Raw genomic sequence first — 22104 nt, forward strand, 5'->3', positions numbered from 1 at the left:
TTTGTTCTCCGTGCATTTCTCCCCAAAATGCTGGAAGCAAAATAGCTCGACACCTAGAGAGGCCTTGACAAGGCGCTAAGCTCCCTTGCATGTCCTCTTCCTGCATGCCCCTGAATGACGTCATCGTTAGAGAACCAATCCAGAAATTAACACCTACCGACCATCAAACGTCATTCCAGTCGGTCGTCAATGTTTTGCAACTGCTGGGGCGTTAACTTCTGAAGTACGAAGCGAACCGTGGTTGTGAGGGCCATGATTTTTGGCTCGCGAGCAAGGGAGTCAGTCGGGTTGACACGTTTATCAGATTACTATCAAGCTGTCTGCGCCTTCCGAATGCCGGCAGCGAATAAAACCAAGGGAAATGACCAAGCTTCATGCATTGACCAAATTGGCGGGAAATCCTGGGGTCCTTTGATCACGGATCCTTGGTCACCACAGGACCACACAAATCCGTTCAATGGCCGCTGCCGTCCACAGGCCAGCATGGTCACAAAAAAGTTTGCCATCTTCGGGCTTACCAGGTCCGTGGACCGCGATCCATGGACCAGTCAGGCCTACTGGCTTATCTGCTTCCACCTACTGCTCATGTGGTCATAGTACCCTTTACTTTGGTCATTGTGCTATTGACTGTACGATGTAGTCACTGGCCTTTTTATCAGCATTCCTCAGCCACTCTGCCTCGGGCCTGATTATATATATATATATATTGGATCATGCCATCAGTTCAACTGATTAATGCTAGATTCGACCTTGGAAAGAACACCCACAGTTTTAAAGCTTATGGCCAACTATTCACTATAACACACCTAATTAGTTTCAATCAGAGCTATCGCATCATTGCACGAGCCAAATGGACGTCCAGCAACCTCGTCAGCAGTGGCACGTTTTTGCCCGACCGGTAACCGGGCCGTACCGTTCACTAACGCACAACTTAGGTATGACGTTAATAACGAATTGGCTATGACGATGAACGAAGATAAGATGAAGAAACAATTGAGGTTTGGACTTACAATGGGAAAAAGTGTCGTAAATTTAATGTGCATAGATCCTTCAAAACCAGCTTCTGATTGATTCAGCTGCGCTTTACAGTTACTACTCACGGCTTTGTTACGGGATAATGCCAGGACCGATTACTAAAACTCCCGCTACGGCATCGTCGTCATTAGCCTGATCGTAGATTGAGCGGCTGAGGAATCGGGTTTTGTCATTTTCGAGGGCGAGATCCCGACTTCTGCTCGGAAAGAGAATTTCTTGCGCTAGGTAGTTTCCCCTTATTCTAAGCCCCTCCATCAACCAGGGGTCAAATAGGAGCTCTTCCGCAGTCGGCCTTTCCTCAGGCAACCAGCGTAGAATCCCTTGAAGAAACTCCAGATATCCCTTTTTGTTTTCTACCTCGAAATCTTCTGCAAGCCGTTCGAGGGAGTATAGCGAGAGTCCCGGTAGGCCGAAGGTCGAGCATCTGTTCCAACCCAAACCCAACGGTTAATGAACAAGGCACACGTGAGTGCCATCTGGGCCAATCACTTCGAATGAGTCGTATAGTTTTCGAAAGAGATTTTTGCCGGGATGGTCAGATTGAGATTGAACGGAATTGGGATGACTGTAGATTCTAATCTCATGGTTCGGGTTTGAGTAAGAAACACAAAGCTTTAGTGCGACATGTCGGGGCTCACGTGAAAGTGAACTTAGCATATTTGACTTATTCCGGACTGTAGCAAAATGATAAATAAATGTACGCACTGTAGATCAACGACAGAGCCATAAAGTCGATGTCACTCCGTATCCTAGTCTCCCAACGATTTGATACCTGTCGTTGAAAATTTCGCCTATTCGAGCCGGGTAATACTTCTCTGCTTTATACGTCGGAGGGGATTCTTCCTCAATCTTTTCAGAGACATCAGTCAAGTCAAATCCAGAGCTTGGAAAAGTGAGGGGAGATAATAGTTGGTAGAACGTCATTTTCTGAGATCCGTTAAATCGTTGCGAATAATGAGGTGCGGAACGCAAAGACAGAAAAAAGGTCGGCTTCTGGAGAATGCAGACCGCACACATAAAGATAAGCAAGAGGCAACTCAGCAGTCATCTATCTCCTGGCCATCGGGCAATTTTAGGCGCCCGGATTTGTCCAATCAATTGATAACCTGAGGTGGAAGTATTCAACCAATCGACAGAAAAATGACGCTAAGATCAGTAGTTGACTAGCCCGGCGGGGGGAGAGAATCGGCGCTAAAAAGAACCGCGATTTCGTGGAAAAACTCCCATAGCGGGAAAGCGATCCGTAACTGGAGCGATATTCCTTGATAGAGGTGTGTATTTAGCAGGCAGAAGAAATCTGTTTAGTGCCTGACGCACCTAGTGTACCCGATAATGTCTGGATAAGTTAAAGAAACTTGCTGGCGCCGCCAAGTGCTTGGGGAACATGGGGACCCTCTTCAAGCAAAGTGCGCACAACCCCCTGAGTTATCAGAGCCTTTGGGAATTTTCTCTAAAACACTCTCTGTGAGTGTTTGCGGCTATTTATACTTAAGAGTTGCCCCTTTTCTCACCCCTACGTTCTTGTATGTCTTTCTACTGCTAATTTTTACTTACAAAACTCAATTTGGTGGCATGTTTTAGAGCAACTAGTTCCGAAATTCGCGAAAAATTAAGGTAAAAAAAAGGGGGGGAGTGAGAGTTTTGACGCGATTTTTGGTGGATATCTTGTTAACGGGCCGAGGTGCCATTCTCACATGAAGGTGATTCACGTCTGACTGGAAGACTTGAACTTTAAGGTGCTTCAGACCTTTTGTCGTATGTTGGAAAGAATCGAGTTTCAACAGTGGCCTCTCGATAGCAAGTATGGTCTGACGGTCGACTGAGCAACCTAAATTTACAACCAAAGCGGCTACATTCAACACACTCGACCCCAATGGCATATATAAATATAAATCATATATGCGCCGACAACAGAGACATCTCTCTTATTCTCTCTGTGTTCAAAATTAGCTTGTCTTCCCAAACGAACTTCCTTCTTTGCGCGTATTGTACTTACTATTTAGTGCTGTCTAACGCGAAGAAACGTGTGAGTTGGAGGGCGCTGATTTGGCTCTCGACAACTTGTACTCCGTATGGGCTATGTACAAGACATCAAGCATCTCAAAGGCACAGAATAGATTTATTTTAGAGCCGTAGGAAGCCCCTAACGTAAAACTTGATGGTGTTTAGGGGTTCGATTAGGCGCCGCAAGCTATGGGTGTGGGTTCATCACCGTGTCACCTTGTAGTTTGTCTGCAGGGGGTAACCAAAATCGCTAGAGTCACCAATGCCATCAAATTACATTTCTTACTCCGAAGCACATATAATCCCTCACTTTTTGGCCTGCTATCAATTTCTGCCCTTTCAGTTCACTGAAATTACCATTCAGTCAGAATGTTCGAAAACATGATCTCGCCACAATGAAGGTTGACCAGTGATTGATTGACTACAAGCCAAAGAATTCATCATGTAGACATAAAACAACTGGGCAAACCCCTGATTATTGGCCAAGTAAGTTACTTGAAAACAAAGTGGTATCTATCCAAGACATCGATGTCCCAACAACAACACTGGCCTCGATACAAAAGTAAAACAAATGCTCAATAACAGTTAAAGGGGTGAAACAAATGCAAAGGGCCTAAATAATAGTATCAGGCAAAAAGAACACAAAAAAGAAGTCGTACAAATCAGAAGCCTAGATGCCCCCCCCCCCCCCCCCCCCACACACACACACACACAAAATATACCGTTCAGAAAGAAGCCGTTGAGATATAAAGACAGGTCCTGCTTAGTTATTTACATCCCGGCGAGAATGAAAGCAACAAAGAGAACAGAAAACGTAAAAGAAGATCGGACGGTAATGGAGTGGATGGATGAAAACCTCCAATTCATGTTTCGGGACAGAAAGAGGGGTGTATTGTTAGCTATGAAGATAACCGCCAGCCGGAATGTGGTCAAATGGAAACAATGAAGAGCTCCAAATAAATCTTCACGCGAATCCTTTCGCGGCATTTCTTATTTTGGCATCCTCCAGAGCTTTCCGGTACCGTTGCTGCTGCTCATCTTCAACTACCAGAGGGTTAACAACTGCCGGTGTTTTCAACGGGACTGGTGGGGGTACTTCAAAAATAGGCACTGCAGGTGGGGGCTGTGGCTCCGCCCAAACATCCCCATTCGAATTTGACGAAGGCTGTCCAAATCCTACTCTCCTCATGCAACTCAGGGCCCCACGGATGTTAGCCATTATCGCTTCGTGGCCCATTTTCACGCTGTCAAGTCGCGTGTGAAGGTCGTCGTGGATTTTAACGTCTTCTTTCTTTTTCTCCTCTTCGAGGCCATGGAAGATATCTGGCTCTGCATTAGCGACGCGGGCTTCCGAGACGGAAACGTCATAGTCTGCGTTGTTAAGAGCCAGGTCGGCTATACCAAAACTCTGAAGGATAGATTGAGAGTCTGTGCTGAGATATTTGACAAAGTCCAAGGCCAAGTTCATTGTCTGTCTTGTTTCTGGGGGTATGTTCCCAAGGTTATTGAGGTATCGTGCGTCAAGCCTTTTCACATTTCCAGCAATATCGTCCACAAGGCTTTGGTTTTCTCCAAGCCCACGCATGCTGGCATCGTCGAACGAGTCCATTAGTGTATTTGCACGATTGTCTTTTTCTCTGGCGGCGTTGAGAATACTTGTTTTCTCCATCGTATCAAAATCTTTATCGAGCTGTTTGAGCAATGACGTCTCTCCAAGGAAAACATAATATCTGCGTTCGGCTTTCTTCCGGCGTCGCTCTCGTTCCAAAGACGCTACCGCTTGTTTATCGTATCGAACCTCCAATTTTTGGAATAACTCCACAGCAATCCTCATGATGTGTGAAAGCTCATATTTCGTTACTTTAGGCGAAACAGGTAAGAGGTCAGTCGCTGGAGTTTTCGCATTCAGCAGGTTAATAGCACGATCATATTGAGCTTGGAGCTTGCAAATATCGTCTTTCAACTGGCGGTCTATGGGATTGAAAATACCATTGACAAAAGTTTCGAACTCCTTTCTTTCCTCAGTGAGCTGTCGTTGCGCTTCTGTTTGCCTAAACTCATCTTCCAACACGTTAATGTCAGAATATCCGATTTCCTTGTCATTGAATAGACTATCGATATGGTGCTCTGATTCCTCTTGTCTAGCTAGACGCTGATTATCAAGTTCAGGGCGTTTAATGCGTGCCTGCTCATCCCATTCATCTATAGACTCTTGGATGAAAGCGAAATCGTCCTGAACAGATTCTAATTCTTTGCGGAGTTCAATGACATGTGGATTTTCGGCTGGATTAGGAAATGATCGAGGAACTAAGGCTTGTAGAGAATCAAATATTGTGCTCTTGTTGTCCCCCAATGAAGTATCTGACAAAGAGGCTTTTGTAAGAGAGTCGGTAACCCTATGTTGGCCACGATATGCTACACTTTTCTCTCTAATCAGTCCAATGAATGTCTCCCCATGCTCAGCCTTTCCCACCGATGGCGATTTCCCGGAATCTGCCCCGAGAGAAGAGGCAGCAGCCGCATGAGCAAGTGTTCGGCCAACAGCAACAGATGCCTGCCGCAAAGCAGAATAAGCCTGGTATGCAGGTCGGTCAAACGACAACGGCCCTGAACCCCTTTGCGGCCCTTCTTTGTATCGGAAAGGGGTGTAGACCGGCGTTGTAGGTTGGATTACAAGTGGGGTCACATTTTGATTCTGAGCAGCTGCTTGGCCTGCTCCAGGAGGAACAGATACTGATCGCGGAAGACCTGACATGTGGTTCCGGGAAGAAACAGAGCTGAAATTTTCTTGTGAGCCCAGGCTACTTTGCCGAATGCGAGTTTGTAAGGGTGGAGTTGGGTGAGATGCTGATCTATGGAGGCCGTCTCCAGTAGAGACCCTCTCCCGCTGGTTGTGCGTAGACAGAGCGGAGGCAAGAATGGGCCTCCCTCCTGGACTGTAGGCCAGAACGTCATCTCTTTCCTCCGGTGGGACGTTTAGCCTAGTAGTGTTTAGCCCAGACATGGCTAACGATTGCCTTCTGATCGAGAGGCTCGTCATGGGCTTGACAGTAATCGTGCTTGTCGTATCTTCTACACCGTAAAGAATCTCACGCAATTTAGTTTCCTTGTTGAGAAAATAGGTAAAAATTTTGAACCTTTCTTCGTCCGATTCCGCGGCCATTTCCTTTCGGAGCATGGTAACATATCGGCCTAAAGAAGATTTATACCAAGGGTCAAGATCCGAATTTGGATCAACAACCTTTATTTCAGCTTTAGACGTTAACTGCTCTGGTTTTGGGGTGGTGGAATGAGTGCCCTCATTCTCTGGAGTCTGAATTCGGGGAGCGGGGAGGGAGGGGATGGGAGGGGGTTTCGGGATAGGTGACGATAAATTCAGCGGGCTCTCTTTGGCTTGCGTAGCATTAAGCGATGGTATTTCGGACGGCACTGTGTTAGACCATGCTTGGATAACCCCATCAATGATCGTAAAGCCATCAGCCGAAATTGTAGAAGAGGCAATACTATCAGCTCGATCGGATAGAACAGATTTATTATTGGGCTCTCCCCTCACCGAATTATTGGGACTAATTGTTGGACTGGGAGATGGGCTTCGGATGGGCTCTATTACGGCGTAGCTTTGTGGGCTAACTGTGAGTTCGTTGTGAGTTGGCTTACTCTGTTCACTATGGGTCCGCGGGGGGCTATCTGAAGGAAGCTCAAAAGTATTGGCACTTTTGGGAGGCGTTTCAGTCTTGAAATTAAAGACTTCGGTGTCGTCAATCTCTTCTTGTGGGCCGGAAAAGTGTTCCCAATCAGATGGGCCACCAATTCCTAGTGCTGAGGCCGTTGGTGCAACAGGGGGCGATTGGGGGATAACTGAAAATGAAGTAGGAGGTGAATTTGCTGGTGGAGGACTCTGAGGCCGGCCGTGCATTCCGTCCCCTGTAATACCATATTGAGCCAACACAGGAGGGCCCGTCACTGTCGGATTCTGGAGTTGCTGTTGCGGAGGGTCATAATGGTGTGTGGACGGTTGATCGGAGTAAGTTGGTTGGGACACCCAGCCTTGAGGATTTTGCTGTTGTTCTATTTGGTATGCTGCAGGTATAGGGGGCGGGGGAGGGGGATTTTGTGGGTTGCTTGGGAAGTTGGGATCCTGAAAGACTTGCCACGGCTGTTGCTGCTGCTGCGGGAAATAAGGGTGAGCATCGGTCATACTCATTATTTGGTTTTGCGAGTAAAACTGTTGACCTGGCTGGGGTGGAGGAGTTGTGGGGGAGAGCCATGGAGCAGGGTGCGCGGGGGATTGCGATTGCAGCTGATCAATCGCACTTGATGGGCGAGGCTTAAAGTTACCGATCAGCATTTGAAGTCTTTTTTTTCTTTTTCTTTCGATCTTCCATTCTTCCTCTTTCTTTTAAATTGGCTAACTAGACGTACCGGCAGTGGAGGAGCGGCGCATTGCCCTCCATGAAGGTTTGACTGAGGGTGCTGGCAGCTCTGGCGTTGGTTAAAGCGTACACCCCAGGCTGATATATCTCCCATTGGAGGGAATCCTGTGTGGGCACCTTGATCAAGCGATGGCGAGGCTCCTGGCATGGGGCCATATGTTCCCGGATGATACGAAGATGCGCCTGGTTGCGACACTGCCGGAAACGGCGGGGGAGGGAGAGGGGGAAGAGGAGGAACATGGTCCGAAGGCCATTGTGGACCATGCGCCTGCTGGGGTGGAGGCTGCTGCCACTCGGGTTGCGGTGAGACCAAAGAGATGGGAGAATAGAAGGGCGGAATATGGGGCGGCTTAGAGCCATACATTTCTGGAGACGGGGAGATTTAGCTCAGGCAGACAGACTACCAGCGCGGCAAACAAACCTCGGAGGAGCCTACTGAAATTAGTTGAGAGGATCCAAGGATCACTGACGGCTGTAACCGCAGAGCAGTACCATGGAACGAACCCGTGGTAACCAAGATTCTATTCTTGTTTGCGACTTCCGATTCCTTCAGGCACGGAATGGGCATCCAGAAACGCAGTGGCACAGGAGCCTATTGGAGACTTTCTGTGACGGTGAGAGATTGAGGATGAAGTCAGAACACATCCAGCCAAACTCAACCCCCCTCCAGAAGTTAACTACCCACCTAACATAACTAGGGGAATTAAGTGAGCAACAGGTTAACTGAGCGGAAAGCAACAGACCACAGGAGTATTCCGTATGAACTGTTTTAATATGAGATGAAATATTGCCTATTTAGGTATTGTTAATTGTTCTTAGACTAGTTAGCGGAGTTCGGACTCGGGCTGCAGGGCGGAAAGGGGGAGGGCTTTGTCGCCAGAAACAGAGCGCGCCAATTAGTTCAGGTGTTAGTTAGTTACTTAGCAGTTAGTTAATCGTGCCGTTGCGCAACCCACACCTCATGTGGGTGTGCCACACCAAAATGATAAAAACACCAAAATGATAAAAATCTTGCAATTTCATCATCTTCATCATCTTCATCAATTAATAACTCACCACAATGTCAAATAAGGATAAAAATATTGAAGACTGTATTCAAAAAGCTGTCACTTATCACTGAAAAAATCTAAATTCTAAAATACTGTCTCTGTCATGAGAATTTAAAGTTCTTTATCAATATCTCTGAGCACATATCAATGAAAAGAATTCAAATACTGCAAAGATTCCAGTTAACAAAAGATTAAATAAAAGTCAGAAGAATATAATTAAATGATTGAGTCAAGCTGCTTGATAAAAAGAATTATTCTCTCACAGCTGAATACATTAAAGATTTCACAAATTCAATACTTAGATATCAGCATATAAATTCTACTACCTTCTCTTCAAAAGTCAGCAAGATGTGAACTTATAGATTCATTGAATACCTATTTAAGTATAAAAAAGTGAAACAGAAATTAATGAATTCAAAGAGAATGATAGTTAAAGATATTGAATATATTAATATATAATTTGAATATCTTCAGATTCTATTCAAGTAGTATTAATTTCATATCTATAATACATATAACTTCAATAAGATTGAATTTCAAGAAGAATAAAAATGCAGAGAATGAGTTATAACTGCTTTTAAAGAAGTTAATTTCATTATTTTTTCATTTTTTTTAAGAGATTTGATTATAGTTATTGAATATGTATTTATGAATAATCATATTATTTCATCATTGATAATCTTGATCTTCAAAACACACTTGAAGAATTGATATACACAAACAGATTTACTCAGCAATTATAGAATTATTATATCAGATATTAAATTTATAAATAATGAGATTAAATTTGAATAACTTAAATATTTTAATATTACTACAGAGAAGAAATAGAATAGAAGTCATTAATTACTTTTAATAAATAATCATAAATCTCATATCACTGAGACGTTCATACAATACATAAAATTTTCATAAGATAATTCTATATGAATTTTCATTACATGTTACTTATTTACTACAATCTCTGAATAGTCTATTATTTCAAAAATATAAGTATTATTATTCAAAAACAGTCAACTATACTATATATCATAATTTTATTAAGTATGAAAAATAGCAGTTTCTACATGATCTTTCAGCTATATGAAAGTAAATCTTTAAATCTGATACAATAGCTGCAGAATAAGCTTAATGTAATATATATTTATAAAATTCTGACTGAGTTCTTGATACTTTTAAATAGTAAATCTCATCATCTATCTTACTGCAGATTAATGAAGATGAGAATGATTTAGATCATATATTGTTAGAAAGTGAATACAAGCTGCATAAGAAGGAAATTCTCTGCATTGCTAACTGCTATGTAATGAAATTCTAAGGTTGATGAGGAAAAAGAGGTGTTAGGGTCTGCTCAGATTATAAACAGCTCACATGATCACATGACTGGATCACAGCTGATCCACTAGGTTACATGTGGGGTGTGGTCACATGATGGAGATAAACCTAGCCCTGGCACTGAGTTTAACATCACCTCCCAATCTAGAAACAGGCATGTATAAGGGGCTGAACCCCTAGATTCGCTCTGGCTGGCTGACTCAGCCTAGCCATCATTTGCATGTGCGCATGTGATCATGCTATGTGAGCTTGCTTAAGCTCATGTTCTCATCTCATTCTTTTCTTCCCTTTCCTAAGCAATTTGTCTTTGTTATATAGGAGGACTAGCCTCTAGTTCTTAGAGCTTAATCCTCTACATTACAAATTGCTTCACTCCTTTCATTGATAAGTCACTGAGAGTCTTACTCCTGTATCATAAAGCTCAGCAAATGTGCTGACATATGACAGGCTATTGGGAGCCTTAAATCCTGCATCACAAAGTTCAGTGATAGCACTGATATATGAATAGACTGGTGGCAAACTTGTACAACAAATACACAAATGGATCAACACAAAGTAATGAGCAGGGACACCCTCAGCAGCTTTGAACAACAATGAATGGCCTTTCTCCAATAGTAGAAACAGGTCCAGTATGAGAACAGAGATTTAATAGCAGCTCAGCAAGCTGAAATAGTTAATCTACAACAAGCTTTGAACATCTCAACATCAACTCTCTCTCAATTGAATTTGCAATCACTCATTGCAGTCAGAAGACCAAAGATCAAGCTACTGAACTGCAAGAAGTATGATGATTTTAATCTGAAGTACTACTCTCAGTGAAAGTTAAAGCTTCAATCAAAACTTAAGATCAATGAGAAAGCTTTAGATAGTAATGAAGAATGTGCTTGATATGTGTACTCAAGACTGAAAGAAATGACAGCAGCTCAAGTTTACCTCTGAGCTGAGAATAATAAGAACAAGATCAACTTCATGATAGAGAGTTTACTGAAGCAGATACACATGCTCTTTAGTGATTTTGCATGACAGAAAAAGACTATACAAAAGCTCAATAATCTATAACAGAGTAGAAGAGCTCTTTTTGACTTTCTGTTTGAATTTAATCAGCTACTGCTAGAAGTTGATAGTCACAGATGAGATGATCACATTAAAAAGAAGTATTTGAAATCTGCCTTAAGCATAAAGCTGAGGGAAGACATGATGAGTGTAAGAAAATCATCTCTCTATAAGAATTACTACAAGAAGCTTAGATTAGTTGATCATCAACTCTCTGAGTTTAAGACTTTAAGACAGTAGTCTAAACATTGCAAGAGCAGATCTTCTTCAGATCATACAATATCTAATTCATACTCTTCACTTCATCATGCTGTTCTTGATTGATGAAACCAGTCTCAAGCTTTCACTGATGATCTGATGAATCTCTCTCCTGGTGCTGTGATTTCAAACACTCATCACATCAAATTGATAAATCAGACACAGATTAATTGATGAAGAGAGCAAGGCCTGTGCCTGAGATGCAGAGCTGAAGGTCATATGATTAAGAGCTGCTTATTCAAACCTTTCAGATACTCTGTCACTCTTATGATAGCTAAGATGATTCTTGAGCTGGTACTGAATGACAATGATGTGAATATGAATGAGAAATTCAGGAAAAGAGTAGCTTCAATCAAAAGACATTGAAAGAAGCAAAGTAAGAAGCTTATGAAGAAGCAATGAAGAAGATTTAAATCTAAGATGATATTCAAACCCTTCATTGTCAATGCTCTAGTAGATAATGCCTTTTCAACTAGAGCAATGATAGACAGTGAATATAATGTCTATGATCTTATTTCTCAATTCTATATTAATAAGCATAAGCTTCTATGTATTGAAATTCTCTCTGTTAAAATAACTGGCTTTGAAGACTTCATGAAACTCTCCATGAGTATAGTAACTGGTATTTGAATTGATATAGACAGTCATATAACTGAATGAGCCTTTTTTTATGTAGTGAATGAGTTATATAGTCATAATATATATCTAGATGACCCCTAACTGGCCCAGCAAAAGGTAATCATGATCTCTCATCAAAGAATTGTGAGATTTGAAGAGAGTGGCATAGAGGTAGAGTCTAGTTCAAATGCAAAAGCTGACATGATTCCCATCTCTGCTGTAAGCTTCTCTAGACTTGTGAGCACTTAAGAGAAGTGAAACATCAAGATTTTTGCTGTCAGTTTGACTGACATTCAAAAGACTCTAGAAGTGAAATCAAAGATTGACTCTAAAGAAAAGCTGCTTAAACATTATCATGAGTTTTTGAATATATTTGATAAAAAAGCTGCTGACACTCTACCCCCACTTTATGACTCAGATAGAGATCATAAGATTGAACTGATTAAAAAGACTGATGGTAGCACAGAACAACTCTATTGAAGCTCACTATATAATATGTCTTGAGAGAAACTACTGGCTTTGTGAAAGACTCTTACAGATTATTTAGATAAGAGTTTTATTATAGTGAGCAACTCTCTCACAGTCACCTCTATACTATTTGCAAAGAAGTCTGAGGATGAACTAAAATTCTGTGTGAACTATTAAGCTCTTAACAAAATCATCTGAAAGAATCAATATTCTCTATCATTAATCAGTGAGACTCAACAGTGAATTGAATGAGCTAAATAATTCACTAAGTTGAATATTATTGTAGCTTTTTACAAGATTTAAATCACAAAAGGTGATGAGTGGATGACAGCCTTTAAAATCAAATACAGGCTATTTGAGTAGCTGGTTACACCCTTTGATTTGGCTAATGCTCTGAGCATATATTAAAAATATATCAACTGGGCATTATGTAGATATCTGGATAACTTCTACTTAGTCTATTTAGATAACATCTTGATATTTTCCTCAAGAAGCTTACAGGAGCATTGTGAGCATGTACAAAAGGTGCTTATGTGTCTACAGAAAGCAGGCCTGCAGGCAGACATCAGAAAGAGTGAGTTCAAGATGAACAGTACAAAATATCTTGAATTCATCATTGAAGCAGACAAGGATATATGAATGAATTCAGAGAAGATTAAAGCTGTTTTGAAATAGGCAACACCTACTACTTTTAAGGGTATATAAAGATTTTTAGACTTTGCCAATTTCTATAGATGATTCATCAGAGATTTCTCAAAGATCATAATCTCACTGACAATTCTTACATGCAAGAATATTCTTTTTTTGTGGATGAGCAAGGCTGAGGAAGCTTTTAAATGTCTAAAATCAATGTTTATCTCTGCTCCAATCCTGCTTTAATTTGACTCTGATCATGAGACTATATTGAAAACAGACTTCTCAGATTATGTCTCAGAAGGAGTACTGCTATAATATGATGAGCAGAGCATTCTACACCCATGTGCCTTCTTTTCTTACAAGCATTCACCTGCAGAATGCAACTATGAGATTCATAATAAGAAGTTATTAGCAATAATTGAGTGTTTAAAGAAATGAAATGCTGAGCTATAAAGTGTAAAGAAATTCAAAATTCTCACAGATCATAAGAATCTAGAATACTTCATTACTACACACAGACTAAATAAAAGACAGCTATATTGAATAGATATTCTCTATTGATTCAACTTCAGAATTGACTACTGGCTAGGGAAGTTGAATGCTGGACCAGATGCTTTATCACAAAGAGAGCAGAACATGTCACAGAGTGCTGATGATGAGAGAATTAAGCAGAGGCAAGCTCAACTACTTAAGTTTAATGTACTAACATCTGAAATGGAATCAAGAGTGACTGCTGCCAGTGTGAAATCTGAGATGTCTCTTAAAGCTCAGTGAAATGAGACTCACAAAAATGACAATATTCTGCAGTGTCTGAAGCAGACTCTTTGTGAGAAAAGATTCAAATTTTCTTCTGAACTCAGCATTAAAGCCTCTGTCTCTAAGTGCTCTTTAAATGAGAACAGAGAGCTTCTCTTTTGAGGTTGTAAGTGAGTGCTAGACTTCAAACCTCTTCAAACCAGGCTAGTGCATGAGGCTCATGACTCACCTCTTACTGACTATCCTGGGTAAGAGCAAATGGCAGAAGTTCTAATATATGAGTTCTACTGATCAGGCTATACTGCTGATGTGAGAAGAATGATCAGGAACTGTCATCTTTGTAGATCAAACATCATATGAAGAGATTGACATTAGAGACTACTTAAGCCTCTCTTTATTTCTGAATACATGTGGCAGGAGTTTTTTATGAACTTTATTGTGAACTTATCAAGCTCTAAATAATACATAAACATCATGATTATAACAGATAGACTGATCAAGAGAATTATATTAAAAGCAGTTAAGAAAACTAATATGAAGATAGTGATTAGAGTATTTCTTCACAATATCATCTCTCAATATGACATTTATAAGACAATAGTGTTAGATCAAGAGTCAGCTTTTACAAGCATATTTTGAACTCAAATGTGTGAGAAATTAGACATTAAAAGATGACTCTTCACAGTCTATCACTCAGAGACTGACAGAGCTATAGAGTGAATAAATCAAACTCTGAAAATCTACCTACATAAGTATATTAGCTTTCAACAGCATGACTGATATGAATAACTCCCTCTGACAGAGCTGATCATCAATAATATAGATGCTGTCTCAACAGGTATGAGCTCATTCTTTTTAACATATCTTTTTCATATCTTTTTCATTGATATAGCTGATGCACCTCCTGTTAAAACATTATATAATTTCATTGAGTTTGCAGATGATTATATAAGAAAAACCTGTGAAGTGTTGAAATAAGTTCAAGTAAAAATGACAGATGCTCAGCAATCTCAAGAGAACTACATGAATAGATGAAGAGACTCAGCTTCAAGCTTTTAACTCAGAGATAAGATCTGGTTGAGCTTAGAGAACATGAGAACTAATTGTCTGTGCAAGAAGCTGAACATGAAATACAATCAATATACTGTGCTAAAAAAGATAGAATTTCATACTTACTGACTGAATATCTCATCTGACATTCACAATGTCTTTAATGTAAAGCTTTTACATGCAGCAGTAACAGATTTCTTGCCTAGTCAGAGGCAAACTGACTGACAGCCACCTGCTATAGAGACTTTAGAAGGACCTGAGTTTGAGATTGAGGAAATTTGAGATGAACAAACCTATCAGAGAAAAAAGCAATACCTTGTTAAATGAGTAGGTTGGGCTGAGCCTACATGGAATGACATAAGTCTCTTATAAGAAGTGAAGGATTTGGACACTTGAAAGGCCTCTCAGCAGGCAAAATTAGATATAAAAAGAGCTTTAAATAGTCATAAAGACCTGCAATATAGAGGGAGAAGAGGGGTATTATAAGAGGCTAAACCTCTAGATTCACTCTGGTTGGTTGACTCAGCCTAGTCATCATTTGCACATGCACACATGATTATGCTGCACGTATGCATGTAATTATGCTATGTGAGCTTACTTAAGCTTGTGTTCTCATCTCATTCTTTTCTTTCCTTTTTCAAGCAATTCGTCCTTGTTATATAGGAGGACTAGCCTCTAGTTCTTAGAGCTTAACCCTCTACAGCATGCCCTCATGCTGAAAGATTGTCATTGTCTTCATCTTTCAGATAGCTACTTGTCTTTCATATTTTTACTCATTTATTCAGATGTTTCAGTGATTCAGCTTTAGTAGAGTTGGTCTCATGAAAATTCTATATTGTGTATAATGATCTCTTGAAGTCACAGACAAGGTATCATGAAAAATTCTCATCAAATCTCTTTCAGTGCATCTGATACTACAGCTTGCTTTAGCTTATTTAACTGGTCAGTATATAATCTATTTCTCATTCATTCTCATCATCTGTTTCAATTGAATCTGATGATCTGATAGTCTGATCAGATAGAAGATCTCTAAAGTTCTTATGTAACTTATTTAATAAGAAGATTGAATAAATCTTCATCATTACAGAAAGGTTCAGTTTATAGACATTGCTTATCTTTTTCAGAATTCTGAAGAAGCTGATATTCTGCTCTGTCAGTTTACACCTTGATCAATTCATCTTGTATGATTTTAATATTAGATAAATAAAATCTTCTACTATAAAGTCAGACTCTTGATGATGCTTATCAGTTTGTCTCTTTATCTGTTTCTGTGCTGTTCTTATATCTTTACTTGTTTGATTTCAGATCTCTCTCATTCAGTGAATGAAGCTTCTTGCTACTTCTCAATTTCTTTTCTTATTCATATTCAATTTCTCTGCCAGTAATTATCAGTCAAATGATATTTGAGATTCATATTCATTTACTGTGAGAAAGAAAAAGATCTCTGTGAAAGTATTTAAAGCAGCTATAAAGGCATAATCTATAATGAGTAGTCACTTATATCAGTTGTCTTGATAGTAACTGATGTAGAGATATAGATAGATAATAATATATATAAATCATCATTTCTGTCTGTTCATCAGTTTGTATGTAATGTGGTATTGAGAGTTTTAGTTTTATGCTGAGAATCTATATAAACTCATCTTAAAAGCTTGATATGAACTGAAAGTCTTAGTCAGAGATAATTGAGTTAATTATCTTATTATATAAATAGTAAAATTAAATAAATAGTCAGATCAGCTCTCAGACTATAACTTCTCAGATGATTGAAATGAAGATTATTTTCTTACTTAGCCAGTATACTATAATTAAAATGATATTGTAATTTGTTTTGCTTTTTAACATATTCATAAAGTTTATTGTGATATACTATCATGCTTATTTTGATATTAATAATGACTTTAGCAAATCAGAAGTCTTATCTCTTGAAATTTTACTGATCTGACACATATGACAGTTCCAAATATAGTGTAAAACATCTATTCATCAGATGACTCATCGATAGTGTGATTGCATCAGAGTCAGAGTCTTTTATTTTTCAGAGTATATTATTGAAGCTTGATTATAAATTTTCTGCAATAGCTCAGCTATCAGAGTTTTTTTTTTCTGAACAAATATCATTAGTCTTTTATTGTACTGTAGCACATTATCTTTCATTATATAAAGACTATCCTCATTATCTGCCTGCTGCTGCAGAGATTTAATTGAGATGACTATTTTGTTTAAAGACACTATATGTTCAGTAATATTCTTTTTCTCTGAGAAGTTGATACTAGTAATATTTATAGAAGAAGTGATCTGAGAGTTGAGAGTCTTTGATTCTAGAAAAATCTGCATACAACTATTCTGTTATCTTTTAATCTGCTCAGACCTGCTCAATATATCTGCTAGCAGATTGACCTTATCTAATTGATATTTGATTTTAAAGTAGAAATAGGAAAGGAACTCTGCTCAGTAAACTTGACACATATTCAGCTTCTTGATAGTCATGAAGTATTTCAGTGTACAATGATTAGTGAGAATCTTGAATTATTTCTCTTATTATAGTTCTTCAAGCTTTGCTTATTATTCTTGTAAAATTTGAATTACTGTCAGTATTTTCTTATCATGAACTTCATAATTAAGCTCTGTGCCATTTATTGACTTTAAATAGAAGACTACTGAGTGTCAAAGATCATTTTCAAATCTTCAACTTAGTATCTTAGTCACTACTTCATCAAAGACATTAGTCTCAATATGAATCTCTCACTCAGAGTTATAGTAATGCAGTGTTGAAGCCTTCATCAGCTATCTCTTCAGTTTTGCAAAGACTGATTTGCATTCCGATGTTCACACAAATAAAGTAGTCTTCTTTATTAACTGATATAGTGATTTTGCAATTCAGCTGTAGTTTCTTATGAATTATCAGTAGAAATTACTAAATTCTAGAAATAACTGAACTTTTTTAACTGTAATGAGAATTTGTCATCTCATAATGACAGCTGTCTTCTCTGAGTCTGTCTCAATTTCTTATGTGCTGATGATAAACTCTAGATATTTTATTTTTTGAACTGCAAACTTATATTTCTGAATGCTGACTTGCAAATCAGCTGTCTTTAGTCAATCTAACATTGAATTTATCTACTGTTTGAGCTTCTTCAGATTCTTGCTATAAATTAAAAGATCATTTATAAATATTATTATAAATTTATTTAGATAATTAAAGAAGATACTGTTAATAAATTATTAAAAGCAGGAAGAAATATTCATAAGATCAAAGAAGATCACTCAATATTTATAGATTTCATAGTGAGTTCTAAAGATGATCAAATTCTCAGACTCAGAGTTCATTCAGATGTGATAGAACCTTTGCTGAATGTTTAGCTTTGTAAAGTACTTTGCTCTGTTGAGTCAGTTTATTAGCTTATTTATTAGAGACAAGAGATATTGATTTTATTTGATTATAGCATTCAGCTTGCAAAAATCAATGCAGAATTATAACTTCTTCTCACTACAAGTAATTAGAATTGAGAAAGTGTAGAGAGCTGAACTTGAGATGATGAAGCTCTTTGCTAGATTGACTTCAAGATAGATCTTCACTGCCTCTAGTTCTTTTAGATTCATCTTATATAGAGATGCATGTCCAATGTTTTGAATGAAGTCAATATTAGAATGAAGCTCTATTTTAAAATCAATATTCTTCTGTAGAAGAAGTAATTCATTTGACATTTTCTTTAAAAAGTAGTTCTTTCAGCCTTTTAATTATTCTGATAAGTTGCAGATTAGCTTCTCATTAGACTCATCCTTAACTCTCATTAAACTTCACTTCTTCTTAAGCTGTTTATTAATTTCATATAAACTGATTATGAAGACTGTTGAATTCTTGTTCTTTATATAATTATGAAAAAAAATAGTCTCAATGAAGTTTATATTCATTATCTGTAATACTATCTCTCTCTAAGTTAGTTTCTATTTAGTTTTAAATATTATGACTAAGCTGATCTCTTTTAATTTACAGAGCTGAGTCTGATAGTTCTGTTTAATCTTTTTGTCTAGTTTGATCTCTCTTCATTTCACATCTGTCTGATGCTCAGACTTAGGGTCTAGGCACTTTAGTATTGATCAAAGTACTATCTTCAATATCAACTCTATTATCTATTTAGAGATAAACTATTCACTCAGTCAAATCAGATATTGATTTTTAATATCAAGTCATATATCTTGTGCTGTCAATCACTTTCATCTTAGAATGACAGAGTGCTGATCTAGATTTATTATCAGTAGAGAAATATTCTGAAATTTTCAGTTATTCACTCAGAGGTTTAGAGTTAATATGCAGTTTATCATCTCATTAAAGATATTATTATATCTCTTTATGCAGCATTTGAATGAGAGTTCTTGAAACTTTCTATTGAAGAATCTCACTAATTCTATGATATATTAAATATTAATAAAATTTACATTATTCACTTCAGTATTAGTAAAAGAATTTATAGAAGTAATAATTTTATTATAGATTAACTTGATTAATATATTAAAGCTTTTTCTTTTAATTAAGTTCTTTATATCAAACTTCTCACAGACTATTGAACTACTTGAGGTGAAATCTTCTCTCAAACTCATTTTTTTTCTCAAATCTGCAGAAGACTCAGAAGTATCATTTCCTGTGAGCTCAGTGATTATCTGTTGAGACTTCTGTTTTATGAAATAGTTTCTTATAATGTGATTTTTTTTCTTGCAGTAGTAGCACTGAATATCTGAATGAGTGCTTATAGTTTTCTTCATGATAGAGAATTTTGTAGTACAGATGTCAGGAGAAGTTTGACTGTTGAAGATTCATAAGATATTTTGCTTGAAAGTATTAGATTCATTTTCTCATAAGCTCTTTGACTTCTGAGTGATATTAATTATTTGAAGAATGTTAGCTGTCTGAGAACAGATTTTCTAAAACTCAGCATATGTATTTGTGATTATATTGACTACTGCTATTATCTTTTGAAGATCAAAGAACAGTTTGTCATTGAAGTCTGTCTTGTAGTCTCTATTGACAATCTTGACCTCAATCATCAGATATAAGAATTTTGTGACAAATTCATGATAATTATTCTCATTGCACATAATCAGCTTGTGATAATTACTTTTAACATTTTACAGCTTGTTAATATTCTCATATATTGACTTGAGATGCTCAAATATCTCTTTCACAGTTTGATATTACTCAAAATGGTTCTCTTTTATACAAAATGCAATATAATGTACTGCATCTCTATCAGTTCAATTTTCAATATATGTAATTCTCATGTATTTAGTAGAATAATAATTGATATTCTCTTAGAACTTGTTCTTCATTCAGAAGAGTCAGTGTTTAAATTTTGACTTCTTGCTATCAGTGAGATGTTTTAAGTCATCAATCTTAACAGATCTCCTGGCAGTCTCAGAGAAGATGATATTTCAACTTGCTATTTGATTGCTAACTGTCATACAAATCAGAATGTGACTAAATTCATCATATTCAGCAATTAACTCATCAATCTGACTTTGCTTGATAGTGATTTGATTAGTAGTATTATTCTATTTCATTCTCAGACATGTGATTATATCTTTTAATAATTTTTCATTGTCAAAGATATCATCAAAGATCACTGCTAACTCATTATAAATACAATCATTGTCTGAGTAATTACCTCTCTGAATTTTTTAATTGAAATGTATAATTGATTGATTGATCTTATTAGAATGTATTGCCAGTTCTTTTGATCTCTTTCAAGAAGTTAAAAGCCTGCAGTGGTCATCTGATGTCAGATTAAGCTATTGTTTTCAACAGTTGATCTGATATATTATCAAACTCTCAATTAGCAGGTTTTAATTTAACTGAAATATTTAAATTTTCTATTGAAACCTGAGTGAAAAAGTAGAAGATGAAATCTTAGAATTATATTAGAAAGTAAATGTGAGCTGCATAAGAAGGAAACTCTCTGTGTTGCTAACTGCTATGTAATGAAATTCTAAGATTGATGAGAAAAAAGAAGTGTCAGAGTCTGCTCAGATTATAAACAGCTCATGTGATCACATGATCAAATCACAGCTGATTCACTAGATTACATGTTGTGGGATGATTGAACCTTCTATTCAGAGAAGCTAGCTAGGTTATTGCTATATTACATACAAGTGATCACGTGTGGGCGGGGCGGTCGCTAGGGCAACGCCACCCAGGTAGGCGCCGCTACACCCCCCCTCACATCACCATGTGGGATCTTGAATGCCATATGTGAAAAAGGAAAAACTAGCTATGCCATCCTCAAATCCATTCAAATCATGCTACATACATTAAGTTTTGACATTCCTGCCTTTTCCACCTGTAAAATCAAGTAAATCAAGGAATTGTTGAAATGTCACTGTGCTCAAAGGTCAATCTGTCTGCTGTCATTTCTTCAGTTGAAATGTATTCAATCAAGATAATGCCATTGTTCAATTGACTACAGGCATAATGAAATTGCATGTCAATATGCTTGCTCCTAGCAGTGATTGCAGCTACAGTGACTAGATTGATCACATCTTTATTATCTACTTTGATTGGCAGGGGGTCATCTGCTATAAAGTTCAGATCTATCATCATGCTTTTTAATCACATTGCTTCATGTATGGCCTCACTCAATGCCATGTATTCAGTCTCATTGGAACTCAAAGAGATGCACAGCTGCTTGCTTGATCACCATGAAATCAGTGTGCCAGCAAGCATAAAAACATAGTTGGATGTAGACTTCTGATCATCATTCAACAGGCTGATTCAGTTGAAATCTATGTATCTGACTGACATATATGTCACATTCAGGAACTCATTCTCAGGTCCTTCATCATAATCATCCTTCATGTAAAATATGCTGATTTCACGTATGCCTTTCAAATATTGAATGACATGTAATAGAGCATTTCATGTATTAGGAGTAGAGGCAGTATTCTTCTGTGTCAATAAAGAAGCTGTGCAGGTGATATTTGGCTGCAGTTTAACTGCCAAATATTGCAAGCAGCCAACATTGTGTTGAAATCACTGTTTTGTAAAACTGGTCTCTTTTTTAAGAACAGAGAAGTCATTCAAACATAGACTCTTATCTATGAGTATTCAGACAGTAGTTATATCATCCAGGTAGAAATCTTCTACTAATCAATTAATATAACATTAGAGGGTCAATTCAATGCTGTTATTCATACATTTTACTTCTATGTATAGATATTTTGTGAGTTCATTCAAATCTTTGATCTCAAGCTTCTAATGCACAACATCAACTAGTTAATCAGCATTCTTCAGAGCATCTGCAAAAATATGAAGATTGTCAATGTATATGATTATATATAGATGTTTTTAGACTGAATGCTGTCAAAGAGTGAGGTCATAAGAACTCAGAGTAAAGCTGTTCTTCTGTAGCAGAGCT

At 37.8% G+C, this 22104-nt stretch overlaps 3 protein-coding genes across 3 annotated transcripts; 1 reads left to right on the forward strand and 2 right to left on the reverse strand.

The window, feature by feature from the left end:
* Positions 1 to 252: 252 nt before the first annotated feature.
* PAAG_06711 (hypothetical protein) lies at positions 253 to 902 on the forward strand (the record flags this gene model as incomplete). Its single annotated transcript, XM_015845976.1, has 2 exons — positions 253 to 521; positions 815 to 902. 2 exons carry the CDS (start codon positions 253 to 255, stop codon positions 900 to 902), a joined length of 357 nt encoding a protein of 118 aa, XP_015700202.1.
* Positions 903 to 1107: 205 nt separating this feature from the next.
* On the reverse strand, positions 1108 to 1959 carry PAAG_06712 (hypothetical protein; the record flags this gene model as incomplete). The annotated part of the gene is made up of 3 exons (XM_015845977.1): positions 1108 to 1459; positions 1499 to 1709; positions 1752 to 1959. 3 exons carry the CDS (start codon positions 1957 to 1959, stop codon positions 1108 to 1110), a joined length of 771 nt encoding a protein of 256 aa, XP_015700203.1.
* Positions 1960 to 4003: 2044 nt separating this feature from the next.
* On the reverse strand, positions 4004 to 7836 carry PAAG_06713 (hypothetical protein; the record flags this gene model as incomplete). The annotated part of the gene is made up of 2 exons (XM_015845978.1): positions 4004 to 7366; positions 7462 to 7836. 2 exons carry the CDS (start codon positions 7834 to 7836, stop codon positions 4004 to 4006), a joined length of 3738 nt encoding a protein of 1245 aa, XP_015700204.1.
* Between the last annotated feature and the right edge of the window lie 14268 nt (positions 7837 to 22104).

This window comes from Paracoccidioides lutzii (assembly GCF_000150705.2).
Source record: "Paracoccidioides lutzii Pb01 unplaced genomic scaffold supercont2.19, whole genome shotgun sequence".
Classification (NCBI taxonomy): Eukaryota; Fungi; Ascomycota; class Eurotiomycetes; order Onygenales; family Ajellomycetaceae; genus Paracoccidioides; species Paracoccidioides lutzii.